The sequence below is a fragment of the Sylvia atricapilla genome, chromosome Z (assembly GCF_009819655.1).
Source record: "Sylvia atricapilla isolate bSylAtr1 chromosome Z, bSylAtr1.pri, whole genome shotgun sequence".
Taxonomy (NCBI): Eukaryota; Metazoa; Chordata; class Aves; order Passeriformes; family Sylviidae; genus Sylvia; species Sylvia atricapilla.
The window spans coordinates 9,908,736-9,922,924 of NC_089174.1; the positions used below are offsets into that span (position 1 = coordinate 9,908,736).

At 40.8% G+C, this 14,189-nt stretch overlaps 1 protein-coding gene across 1 annotated transcript in view; it reads right to left on the minus strand.

Annotated features, from left to right (window-relative positions):
* Nucleotides 1-14,189, minus strand: part of IL1RAPL2 (interleukin 1 receptor accessory protein like 2) — a 371,347-nt gene that overhangs the window by 21,835 nt on the left and 335,323 nt on the right. Inside the window, exon 8 of the mRNA XM_066338795.1 lies at nt 3,477-3,606. Within this exon, the coding sequence (XP_066194892.1) occupies nt 3,477-3,606 (130 nt within the window). The remainder of the gene's footprint in view (nt 1-3,476; nt 3,607-14,189) is intronic.

Genomic DNA, 14,189 nt, shown 5'->3' on the forward strand with positions numbered 1-14,189 from the left:
CAAAACATTTTGTCTAGTGAATAATATTCAGGTAAGAATATGAATTTTAAAAAGGAAATGTCATTAGAGAATAGAAACGCTTTCTTTGAAAATTATGCAATAGTTTGGATTTTTCAAATACTTGGTTATATTTTCCCAGTGCCTGTGTGCACTAAGTTGAATCTGAATTTAAAACACTTCTACTTTGAGACTGTATTTTCCTGAAATTTTCAGTCTTTTTATGACCACAGATACCAAGGCCACACGAAAGTTTCACTTGGGTCTCTCTGCAAGACTGAGGCACTAATTGCAAACCTTTGCCAACCTGCATGAGAGTTGGGACTTACAAAAAAGTGAACTTTCATTTTTATAAATCTGAGGATCTGGACTGTGAACAGGGTTATGAAATCTGCTCCCCTCCTTCCACTCCTTAAAAACAGGCTGCAGATGGAAGGACAGATCTGTGTGTACACAAGCACCTCTCCCAAAGCAAAGTCATTCAGCTGGCAGCACGACAGGGACCTTCCCTCTTGCTTTCCTGTACTATGCTTCTTGTTCTCTGCCCTGAATTTGTCTGCTTGGGTAGTATAAGCTTTTCAGGAGAGGGATGTTGCTTCCATACTTCTCTGCAAAGTACACAGCACATCAGCCAGGCAGCTATGGGAGTTCTGCCTCCTGCCCCCAGCACCCCTTCCTAATAGAAAACAACATCCTCATCTTGTCTGAGCATTTCATAACCATCTGTTGACTTCTGTGGGTGATAAATCAATCAGAAGAAATAAGGCTGCCATTCAAAATGTCTCCATTCACCTCTTTTCATGCCTCTAGGATGAGCTGAAGTATTTATACTTTAAAAATGGACAAGGGAGACAAAACAAGGACAAACATACTTTACGAGAGGAGCATTTTGACTATTCTGCAGTGTTGCCTGAATAAGAAAAAAAAGCAACTCATAGTTGGCTGAGAGAGCAATATTTATGTCTGAAAATACTTTGCCATGGCAGAGAGCCGGTGTTGAAATTTGCTGTGGGCTGCTTTGATAATTAGGTACAACTGACAACTCTGCAGACATGCTTAAAGACTGATTCCTTCTTTAATTACTCTGGTTCACTTTATGTGACATTTTTATTACTGCTGTGAAAAACACACCTGGCAAGCAAAGTCTCTTCCTCCTTTCCCCCCACGCATGTCTAACACCTGAGGATCTTAATTCAAAGGAAGGCAAGAGGACAGCTCAGACAGGGTGTCATTGCCTCCAAACCCTGCAATGCTGATTAGTTACTTTTTATTATGAGGCTTTGTAAAAAGGTCTAATAAATACTGAAAAGCCCAGAGCTGCACAAATATTACTCTTGGTGAAGTGTGCTTTCCACAGATTTGGTTTGAACAGGAATGCTTACAGGTTACATACATCCTTTTTTCAGTGCTTTCGTGACAGCACAGTGAGTGCTAACCATGCACACTGGGGATGGGTGGTTTGTGCTCTGACACATCATTCATTTGCAAATCTGAATTCTCATCTCACACAGCAAATCCAGCAACACAGTGGACAGGGCACAGTCCAGGGTAAGGACAGCACCATAAATTCAGAGTGCTACTAAATTTGTGAATTAATTCAAGAAAGGGGATGCAGAGTTAAAATGCACCAAAGGATCAACCAATCTTGTTCTGGTTGTAGCAATTCTGTATAACTCTTAGCTTCTCAAAATGAAATGTCCTGGTAACACCATAGAGAAACAAACTGATCAAAAAGGCATCTAACCAGCAACTTCACGGCTCATCAAATCTGAATCATACATGACAATTTTAAAATACATCAATAAATACAGCTGGGTGGAAGACGTGAGCTGCCTCAGGGCACTGACAGAACAATTAGTGCTGCTTAGTTCCCCTGAAGCAGCATACCTGTAATGGAACACAAGAACAAGAGCTTTTATGAGCAAAAAAAATCATTGGCAAAAAGTTACCACTTCAGTTGCCATAGCTACTTCTAAATTAAAAAAAAAAGGATGGACCGGAGTACTGCTGATAATGATGCAGTATGTTTTGGAAAATGCTGTTTTAAGGGCTGGCAGTGATCATGGGAGATTAGGTATGTGATACGTAGCTTTGCTGAAGTGAAGATTCACTGAATTGTGAAGGGTCTGTAAACTGAGTCAAAGCACTTTAGTGGAATGAGAAAAACGACTTTTCACAAATTAATTTGAAACACGAATGTGCACTGAGATGATCCAATGAAGGACAAGTAACAGCCTTTTCAAACATAAAGGAAACTTTCAGAACTGCGCTAAAGCTGGAGCACTCTTCAAATACAAACCTCAAATTGTCCTGATGCAAAGGAAGAACATGATCAAAATCACTCTGATCATAAATATACACACCAGAGAGAACACAACGTCATTAAGTGCTGATTACTTACAACAGCACAAGTTTCCAATAATTGCTTTTTGTGGTTGCAAGCACAAAAGAGGACTGTACAATGGCAATATAAGATAAATTTAATCTGTGTGCAATTAAGTGTATCTTAATAACTCGTGGCTAAATGGCTGATAATAATGGCACCCTATTGATCAAGCAATAAAGGAAAGGAACCTCTCTCCACTTGCACTCCAAAATCATCTTTACAAGAAACAAAAAACTCAGATACAAGATTAAAAAAATGTGCACTGGAAAGTGAAAAAAACTTGGCTTTCTTTATAATCAATATTCATTGTATCATAATCTATATTAATTGTATTTATAGTAGCTGGGGCCACCTTGCCTACAGTAAAACCATAACTTAGTCTTTGCTCAAAAACCAATAATCAGGTAATTATTAAGGAAGAGAATAAGGTGCTGTTAGGTGCAAATTCCATGGAAGTTCATGGGGATACAAGTGTGTTTTCTTTACAACTTATATCAGGTGATAACAGCACCTGAATAAAAGCAAAGCATAAGTTGAATATTGGACACAGCCACTCTTTTCTCTCCCTTTTCTCTGTTAAGCCTGAGGGAACAAACACTGCCTCTTGAATGCTCTGGGTAAGGCACACCAAGAGCTGTATCACACACACAACACATCAGGAGAAGAGAAAGAAGTGTGGTGACTTTGACAGGAGACAATTTGTCTTTAACATTAACAGTGGCACTGAAAGATTTAAGATTAACAGTGGTGCTGAAATGGCTGTTATCTTGCCAAAGCAGGTCCCATGGGATGGCTGCAGTGGACAGCACAATTCCCACACAGGGCTAAAATCAACCCCCAGAACACTTGGGAGATGCTTCAGCTACCAACCATCAGGGAAATTTGGTAACAGATTTTCAGGCACACACACAAGCTACTCTGTCTTCAGACTGTACTCATAACAGAGGAAAGGGAGCAACTCATACAGCCCTGGCTCCAAGTCATCAATCACTCTTTGGACAGAAAATTATTTCCAGTTTCAATTAAAGGCTTGTCAACCCAAGAGGCCTGTGGGACATATTGTGTTTCTAATAGTGAATAATCCAAAAAGTACCTGACTTCTCCTTCTCTAATGTGACCTTCTAGTTCTTCTATGAATTTTTCCCCTTTCATCCAGTAGATCATGGGGCCTGATTCTCCACTGAAGCCAAAGAAAGCTTTGCAGGCCACAGTCAGTGGATTTCCTGAGGAAACAAAAGGAAGAGAGAAGATTAGACTTTGTCATACCTACTAGTGAGGTAATTATTATAAGGAATATCAACAGCTCAGATAAACGTCCTTATGAAAAACTGGAGGGGGGAAACAAAAGAAAGAATAGCTATAAACCATGGGGAAAAGAGTGATGTTGATTTGCATCTACAGGAAATAGCTGTAAAACGAAACTCTGAGGTTATCTACCATTTAATTTTTCTGAGAAAAATAGTACATGAGCAATGAGAAGGTATGGGAATGGTGCAACATAAGGTGACACCAGACTGGTTGTTAAAAACAAAGGGGTGACTTCCTTGTCAGAATCCTGGGATCTCTACCAGGACTAGAGATTTGTCCCTAAGAAGCAGGTAAATCACTGAATGACTGCTCCTTATCCAACCTTAAAGGGACAGAGAAAAAATTCCTTCCTCACTTAGATAGAAATCAAATGATAATCAAGCCTTGGTGAGCTGCTCAGAGACCTCTTTAAGATTCCCAAGAAATACATGATGCTAGTCAGCCCAACACTGATGTTACTGTCAACAGGCTTTTGGCTAAGGACCAAACTTCAAAGCATTATTTAGGCAATAGAGTAAAGAATTCCTCCTTTCACCTCTGCAAAGACACATTAAAAAGAAAAAGAAAAAAAAAAAAAAAAAAAAAAAAAAGAAAAAGAAACTTGGAAATGAGCTAAAGTTCTTCTCTCTTCAAGAATTCAGCATTTAACTGGGTTTTTGATTGGTTAGTTTTAAATGTTCTAAGTACCCCAGGACTCTGCTTACACTGCCAGGACAGATGGTTGTCTGCCTGCAGAAGAAAAAAGAAAAAAGAAAAAAGGAAAAAGAAAAAAGGAAAAAGAAAAAAGGAAAAAGAAAAAAAGGAAAAAAAGAATAAAGGAAAAAAAAAGAAGAAAAAAAGAGAAAAGAAAAAAAGAGAAAAGAGAAAAGAGAAAAGAGAAAGGAAAAAAGAAAAAAGAAAAAAGAAAAAAAGAAAAAACCCAAAACCAGACAAACAAATAAAAAGAACCTGAAAAACAACCACAAAATACATCCAATAAGTCAGGAAATTTGGGTGAACCATGCCCATTCCATCAGTATGCACACACAGCTGCTGCAGCAACATTTCTTTGCCTATTTTACTTCACACAGGTGCTCTGGGTTACGGAGGAGGTAGAATCAGCAACCTAGGTGGGAGAACAGACCTAATTTAATGTCAGTGGAGATTTCTGCTGAACCTTTCAGGGCTTCAAGCAAACCTGGAAAGCCTAAATAATGAATTTTACTGTATTCAAAAGAAATGTTTTGTTTTGCCAGGTATTCTCCGTGTCAGCAGGAGACTCTCTTGGCTGAAATAGTACAGGCCTACACTTTTCAAGGAGGGGCTACTAATTTGGAGCACACCACTTGGATGAGCATGGACTAATGGTTTCCCATGATTGAGTTATCGTGCCTTAATCATTCAGCTCTTGTCTGCCCAGGAGGGATAACTTGCTGTATGCACACTTGGAGCATATCAGTGCTGTGTGTTTAAGTGCCTTTGCCTAAACCACCATAGAGCTGAGTCACCCACTTGCACTTGTCTATCTATTATTTCAGTGCCCAATTTAAGACATGTCTAAAGAGTCTGATTAGCCAGGAAGCACAGCACTCCAGCCACGGAAAATCAGTCGCCTTTAAATTGTTTCCAAGTCAAGATCCAAAATTACAAGTTCTTTTGAAACATTAGGATACAGCAAGAAAAGATTTAAAGGCTGCACTTGAGTCTCTGTTTCCCAAATAGCAAAAGACAAAAATGGAAAATGTTTATCCTGAAAATGTTTTCCAGACTCTTTCATTATCTCCATATTCATGATGAACTCTGCACCACAGCTGGCCCCTGGACACTGCAGATGCTGGCAGATTACACAACTAGAGCAGACATACAAGGGAGAAGAAGGGGTGGGTATTCAGTTATCTGCACATCCCACAGCACTGACAACCATCAGAGAAAGCTCCAAACTTCACTAACTGAGGAAGAGTCAGAAACACTTCTAGGCAGGCATTTAATTCCAGTATGAGCTCACCCAACCCTGTGAGGTGCTGTGTGTTCTCCACAAAGAGGGGACAACTGGAGCCTCTGGCTGTATCCACCTCACCTTTTCCCAAAATGCTGAATGCTTGCATGGTGTGAGGTCTTTTGTGCTGCTTGCCTTGGAGTCACAATACACATCTTTTTAAATACCACTTGGTGATTCCTAGCATGTGGCTGCTCAATCCATGCTTGATATTAATGGAAAAAGACATTGTAGCAATGTGAAAAAGAAAAGGGATAGATGAGGCCTATCAGCATTGACAGTATTTGCCCTTTTCCTGGCACACCATGCTGGACATTAAGTGTTACAGGCGAAATATCTTAAAGAACGTTCTTTTCCTCAAACCAGAAGACTTTTACTTAAAAAAGAAGCCCTGAGAAATGAAAATATCCCAAGGTGAGATAAGATTTCTATACGAGCAGGGTGAATACCCTCAGGTAATAATGTCTGGTTTGAACAAATAAGAAGTTTTCTACACAGACAGGAAAACTTTAAAACCCCAGCTGTTGGTAGGCAGCTTCTGTAATAAACAAACCTAATATAAAGCATCAGGAACCTTTACCATGACAACCTGCATGCTCTGAATGTGCCTGGGCAGATCTATTTCCTAGCTTTGCCACCAGGGAAACAAGCTAAATAAACTAACACCATGAACAGGAGAATCTGGATTGAGTTCATATTCTCAGCTCAAAGTTTGGTACCAGCAACACCTGAAACACCCCACAGTCCATCTCATCTGCAAACCCATCACTGATCAGAGGGTGGCATAAACAACTTTTTCTCATGGAACAACTAATTTTTATCTCAGTAGCAGAATGATGCAGGTCTGGGTTGACCTGATCTGTCCTGGAGTGGAAACAACTTGGGGCTTGATGATACTTCAAGGGCCCATCCAAACTCAAACTCTCACTTGCCGTTCTGATTCTCCTCAAGCTGACATCTTACTCTTCTGGAGCTGTCTGAAATAGCTTCTGGTTTAAAACCCTCTTCACTCCTTTTGCCTCTGGAAGTGGGACACCCTCAGAAAGGTAACACTGGCTTCCTTGCAGAACCACTTCATCTCTCAAAATAAGCCCCCATATGGAAAAGTAAGGGAGATTTCTCCTCTCCTGCTGTATCACCAGACAGCTACAGCAGCAACCTGTTACTACAGGTGTTCAGGGAACTCCAACCAACTCCCATGCAGAAAGGAACATGGCATGTTCCACTGTGTTCTCCCTCAAATTCAATATTAAAAACAAGGCTGAATTCCTGGTTTTTAATATTGTGGTCCCTAAATATTCCTTGTGGTCCCTAAATATATCCTTGAATATGTGGAGAAGCAGGCACTGAGCATGGAAAGTTCCCCTTTGCAGGTCCTGGTTTTAGGGCTAGCTTCCAAGCCATGCAATATTACACTGAGCCACAGTTCCAGGCAGAAGGAACTGGCAGGCAATTTGTAACTCCAACAATTCATCTTGGGTAAGGCCCAAACTTTTGCACATCATTACTGCTGTTCTGCATGACCTTCAGTAGTTCCACTACTAATGGTCTCATTAAGAAATATTCCCCTTGCATCATTTAATTAACAACATCAAAATTCCTAGAATGAATAGTATCCTGAAAGTTTTCCATTTACAGATGGATTCTGTTTAGATCAGATAGACATTTCAGATGCCTTTTTACTTAATTAAATAATTTGCTGAGGAACAGAGAAAATTATTAGTGAATTTTTAATGAATCTACAGTTAAGAGAGTGTTTGAAGAAACAAGGAAAGAAAGTAGAAAAGATTGTTTTGCAGACATCACTGAGTCTTCTGCTTTGCTGGGGTCACCTTGATACAGTAAAGGACCAGGTTCAGCAGAGGTCTCTGCTTTAGCCTTTTTCCCTACCTTGTCAGTCAAGCAGGCTTGTTGCAAACTCCTAGCTGATAAGACACAACCACTGGCAGTAAAAAATTTTATTGCTATATCTTATTGTACAGTTTTCACCTGTCCATTTTCACAGTAAATCTGCGTGAACTCTACCATACATTCAAGCAGCTTTTTTTTCTGGCAAAGAGAATTCCACCTAAATGCAATTATTCAAGCAAAAGAGCTGCCTGATGGTGGTATGAGTACTGGCTAATGATGGAGAAAGGGTCTGCAAAAGAATTTAGTCAGGAATGGTTCAGAATGTGCTTAATGCAGGGTCAACACGCTTTGACAGAGAATCACAAATTCTGCAGCACAGTTCCTCCTGAGCGAGACATGTTTCAAGCATAAAGTAAATGAAGCTTAAAAAACCTAAAAGTTGTTCTGTCTTTTAAAAACTTAAATGCCAAGGCAGAATGACTGACCAGCACGGAAGATAAAGGCTCTTCACGTATGGGTTATGTCAAGGCATTTTTTCTGGTTTTTTTGTTTTGTTTTGTTTTGTTTCGTTTCGTTTTTCTTCACTTGTTTTGCACAGGCAGGTGTATTTTGTGGCTTTGAAGCCTACAATAGAGAATATGCTTCCAGGAAGTCAGAGCTTCACTCACGAAGCATACCCTCAGAGCAGCCCCATCAAGCAGCCAAAGTTGTCTGTGAATCCCTGGGCGCTGTGTTTTTTCCCATGGCTTGAAATACAATTTTCCCCCCTCTTTTCTCTTGCATTTTTGTTCCAGATAAAATAATGCCCTCGACAAGCTTGACCTGAAGCAGATGAGCCTTCCCAAGCAGAGGCAGAACTGACTGAAAGTGCCAAAGGCCTCCTTTTTTACTGAGCAACACCAAAACCAGATCGGCACACGTTGCTAGCTGGATTTACATCTTCCACTCCAATGGGGGCTAATCCACTGCTTTTATCTACTGCAGGGCTGTGTGCTGCACACATGGAAGGATGAGTGTGCGGTGCTGCCACCAGAAGGTCATTCCGTCACTTCAAGCCCCTCTTATCCCTTATATGTATTTGCATATTGGAGCTCCTCTCTGATAATGGTGCTTGTGTCTCTTTCCCTGTAGGACTAGGAGAGGACTCTGAGTGCTGCCAAATGAGCAGCTTCCCACTCGACACATGCAGATGTTTTGCAGGCACTTCACGGGTTTTGCTTCTTTGATTTGCTGAGACAGAGGACAAGAAAAGCAGGTTACTTAGCACTTCTCAGTAAGTGTATTCTGCAGGCTGTCTGTAGAATCGAAGCTGACTTTCCAGGCTGTGAGGTTTGCAAGGCAAATCACCATGTCACTGACAAGAACATTATTGTTCTAATGTGCTTTACAAGTGCTAGGAAGTGGCCAAAGAGCAGCAGAGTGATTTAAACTCCCCTGGCAACGCAGGATGGGTTGTATACAACCCTGAAGCAAAGAATACATTTCCTTTTCTTTCAGAAGGACATCCCGGATAGGAAGATATGGGAGACAGAGCTTATGCCTGCAATTTATCCACAAAACAAATGCCAGGGGCAACACAGACCTTGACTCAGGAAAAACAATCTCTGTGTGTGTGTGTGGTAGCTTCTATGCAGTTAGCAGAGATTGTCAATTGTCTCCAAGTGCCCTGCAATGACTCTGAGCTGCTCTCCTGTGCTGGGCAGTGACAGCAGAGCCAGCAGCAGATGGAGGGGCTGCAGCCCAGCCAAACCACGGTCCTGCCTTGGCTGGCTGATGCTGGACACCAGGCTGAGCTGTTGCTGGGCATGTGAGGCTGGCCACAGCAGCAAATGGTGTCCACACAAGGTCACCCTTGCAACCAGAGCCCAGCCCTGTGGCTGAGTTGCTAAGCACAAAACCTCTGCCCAGGGCTCACCACTGTCCTAGAGCAGTCAGGGGCAGCTGAGGCTGTGCTTGGGCTTTGCTTTGTCACCGAGCTGATCACCTGTTTCCCACACCTGCAGTCCCACTCACACATCAGAGGCTTCAGGCTCTGTTCCCCTTATCTGCTTTGGTGGCACTGAAATTCTTCACAGATTTACCCACTACTGAAGTTACCCCCCACAAAAACCACAGGTACATTATCTCTTATTTTCGCCTGGCCATATCCCAGCACCCCTGGATCAGAGGTTCCATGCTTTGTTTTGTTCAACAAGATCAATAAAGATGGTTAATTACTGTACCTGGGCTTCTCTTCCCTCCTCCTTTACTTGGATATTCTACAGAATATAGGCTTAGCTGTATGCTAAACCATGTTATCCAATTTAGATAAAAGTCTCATGAAGTTCAGTGACTAGCTTGAGAATTACTGGATGCAATGAAAATAAAACATATTCAAACCAAATTATTTTCTCTCATCAAAAAAACCCCATAATTACAGAAAATTCTATAATATTTCAAAACTCTATTCCAGCAGCCAGTAGATTCATGACTGGATATGAGCCTTCCAAACATTTGCATAATTAAAGCTCAGCCAGGAATTAATGAACTGAAAGCATTTTGAAGAAAATTAAGAAACCTGCTTGGGATAGTGATAATAATTTTCTTAATAAGATAAATTTATAGTGAAATCAAACCTAACTAGCCTCCAGACATTAATTTCATAACAGTTTAAGAGCATCTGAAAGCACACCCATATAATATACATATTTTATTAGATTTAGTCCCCAGGTTTTTAAAAGAAGCCTAAAAGAAGACTAAAGGAGGTGCTCTTCCCCTAAGCAAGGCCCTCTGCCATGAGCTGCACATGCAACCACTACAGTAATATTCTGGCAGCTGTAAGGATGTGTAGGAAAAATAAATGACAGCAGTACATAACTTAGACTAAGTTGTCTCTTCACTCATGTAAGAACTTTCTGACAAAGGCAAGTCTGGCAATCAAAAAATAAAAAAAAAAAAAAAAAAGAGACTGGCAAAAACTCAACAAGAAAATGCAAGAGATCTTTAGAGGTTTTGGGGTGGGAATTTTTGTTTTATTTATTTTTTTTCTTTTTGTCTTGTGTAGTTTGCAATCTTAATTTTAACTTTCTTTCTTGCTCTGCTCCTATTTCTTATGCCCTGAGACATAACAAAACACACAGCCATGAGATATTTGTGTTTTTCTGTCTCACTCAAGTGAGCAAATAGCATATAAAAAAAGTAGGATAAAAATAACGCTAACAGCAAGCAGAACTCCAAACATGAAACAAAGCAACTAAGCCTCTAGACAGTTTGTTGCCAAGAACACAAGTCAATGCATTTGCTGTCATTCCACACAGCCCCAACTCTTGCTAATTTTAATCACACAATCACGACCCACTGCAAGGGCTGCTTGTGGGCTATTGGCTGCAGCTCCCACAAAGAGAGAAAAACAAAACTAAAAAACACACACAAGCCTGAAATGTTGCTGATAAAAATTTATCAGATGTTCCAAAAATGAATCAAGCAAAGCAAAATCACTGAAAGCAGCTTTCTTAAAAAAAAAAAAAAAAAAAAAATCCAGGAAAACATCCCAACTGCTACCTCTACTGCCTCACCCCCCAAAAAAAGTTAACCTCATCTAAATCAAGTAAAATCCTTTATCCCATTTTCAGAACTGCCATTGAGTCAGAATTTAAAATCCTAGTCATTGAGAGCTCAGGTGTGACTGAAAGTCAAGGATTTTAGCTTTTCAGTAACGCACCTACAGTGATGACAGATGCTTAGCAGGATTTCCAGAAGCAGCTTGACACTTGCCTTGTGCTGGCTTTAATTTGTGCTCAATGCTGAAGTCCTTCTGAAAATCTCATTTCTGTGCATTTTGAGGCACAGAAACATTATTTAAGGGAAATGCCCTGCAGGCACTTGGAAAATGTCCCCATGGTGGTGGGGTTCCAAGGGCTGGGGCAGCCTGGTCCAGAGCAGTGACATCCAAAATAAGGTGAACTAGGCAGAGAGTGCAATGGAACAAATCATCTCTCTCTGGCCCAGGCATGGCCTCATGCCATCACAGCCATCATCTCTCCCACTGCTTTGAGAGAAGAGCAGGAATTATTCAGGGAACATTTGCTTCCTTAGATTACTGTCCCACGGTGATAAGGAGGAACAGCCAAACCTTTCTTTGAGCTACAAAGAGATGGCCACAAAGAGATGCTCCTTTCTCCTCACATCAATCTGCTGGCAAGAGGGGGAGGAGGATCCTACCCTCACATTGCTGCTTCTTGCCAGCTGCAGGAGTTTCCAGCTCTCCAGCTTGCCCCTGAATTTAATTTTCTATGGACATTCTTGTGTTACGTTTCAGTTTCCTGAGCAAGTACACCTTGATCTTCTTGGGGAGAAAAAAGATGAAATCCAGCATCTCTTTCTGGAGATTAACCTGGCTCCAAAGTAAAGAAAGTACATGGAGGGGCCATTCTAACTGAGTACTATTGCCACCAATGTGGCCAAAATCTGAACTCACATGAGTAGGTACTGGGTATCCAGCCACACATCTGGGTAAGTCCCCACTTAGGAGGCAGAGGGTACAATTAAAGTTGTCAAGGAAACCAGCTGCAGGCAGCAGCAGGCTGAAGAAATCACACTAAACCTCTTTCAGCTTCTGTGTTGACTTTTAAAAGAATGATAAACACCCCCAAGACATTGACTACAGAATAGATAATTCCGAGAAAGAGCAATGCAAATGCAAGCTTCTGCTTCACGCTATGGATGCCCTGCCTTGAAAACAAAGTGACACTTGTGTATGCCTGAATCTAGAGTCAGATGGGGCATTTTCCTATATAGTTTGTGACTGATCACTCAACCCCTGCTCAGGTTTTGGCTACCACAGCTCATGCTAAGACCAGATACATGTTGGCAGCAGCACCATGAGGTCAAAGACAGCAGGAGAGGTGGGCAGACAGAGGCTACCATGTTTCATTACAACCTCATCTACTATTATCACCTCAAACCACTGTCTCTGTTTTGCCACTATCCTTTGTCTGGCAATTCCCTCAGAATCCACTAACTTATGGAAATGGTATGGACCAAAACTCTAGGCTGGAGGGTATAAAACATCAGTTTGCCCAAAAAGCTTTTGAAGCTGGCCCAAGAGCAAGTAGACTACTGACACTTCCATACTTCTTGCAAGGATACACAGGGAACACTCATAACTTGACAGAGGAGGAAGGATGAGCACGCTCACTGTCAGGCAGGGTAGGTGTATGAACTGGAAATTATGGGTAATAAGGTCTATGTAAGTGGATTTACATAATAAACTTCTCTGGGCAAAGAGGGGATTGAGCCCTTTTGTCATGTTTGTTTATTGTATTTCCTAATTAGCCTATGAGATAAAGTTTAAATCATAGAGTATGTTGCTCTGTAAATTTTGGATGGTCTGAATGGATTCTGATATCAGTTTTGTATAAATATATTGATTAAAAACTTAGTTCTCCCTGAATAGCTTACTAATTTCTTTGTAGTGCCCTGCAGCAGGCATGTAGGGCCAGAAAAGTTAGTGTGGTTAACAAAATATCACCTTGATGCAAGTATTTTGTTGTTAGGCAAGTCCTTTCCTCTCTCTGCTGCCATGGTCCTGACAGTGCAGGAGAAAGGGATGGGAGGGCTAAGAAAAGGCTGCAGATACAAGAGGCAGCAACTGCTGCAAACTTCTTATTTCTCCAGCTTTCCCAGCCTTCCTAACATAAATCAAATGCAGTGTGGGGTCCCAGTTAGGGGGATGAAGGGACAGATGTCAATCCCCTCTGACAATGAATTAAACCACGACTTTCACCTCACTTGGCCTCCGTTGTGCGTGGCTTCTCATCCACAAGGGACATGTGATAAGGTGACCCAAGTTCCCACTTCCCTGCACAATGGGACCAACAGGAACACGGCCACTGAGATCAGCTTGTACCCAAACGAGGACCTACAGCTGACTGGTGTGCTAAAAACTCAGCAATGCCCAAACATTTTGCTGAATAGGGGGAGGGCTCCCTGTTGATTAAATTTAAGCACATATTAAAGTGCCATGCTGAGTAAGGGCAACAGTGAGTTCAAAAGAAAGATTATATTGACAAAAAAATATCTATAAAGGAAAACAACAGCCACATAGCAATGTTTTCTCCAAGCTAAGTCCAGTAAATAATAATTCCCATTTATCATTTATTTAAATTTAGAAATAATATTCAGGAAGAGTAGGAAAGTAAAGCAGTTCAATAAATGCAACCTGTGTCTTGCTTATTGAGTAAATCAATATTGTTCTTCTGTTGTCAAATAAAGAACTAACAGGGAAGTTCAATCTTTTACAATTTGTAAAAATTTAAGGGCACATTTGTATTAGGCCTTACTGGTTTTTTTTTAAAAATGTCGTGATAAAACCCCAAACAAATAACATTAAAGTGGACAATTCTTTTTGAAATGTCAATCACACAGAATACTCCAGTTTTACATAATGTTTTTCCTGGTCGGTTGGTCGGTTTTTGGTGTTTGGATCTTTTTTCCCCAAAATCTTAGGCTAAGAATTTTTTAACAAGGACATAAGACCTACAAGAGGGACTTAATGATGCAACAATCATAACAAATGTTATAAATTCAGACAACTTCTCAGAGTTAAAACTACCTCTTTTGAAAGATACAGTGACATCTCCTTGTGCTCAGTTATTTGACACACAATCTATCACATCAGCCATGTGCCACACT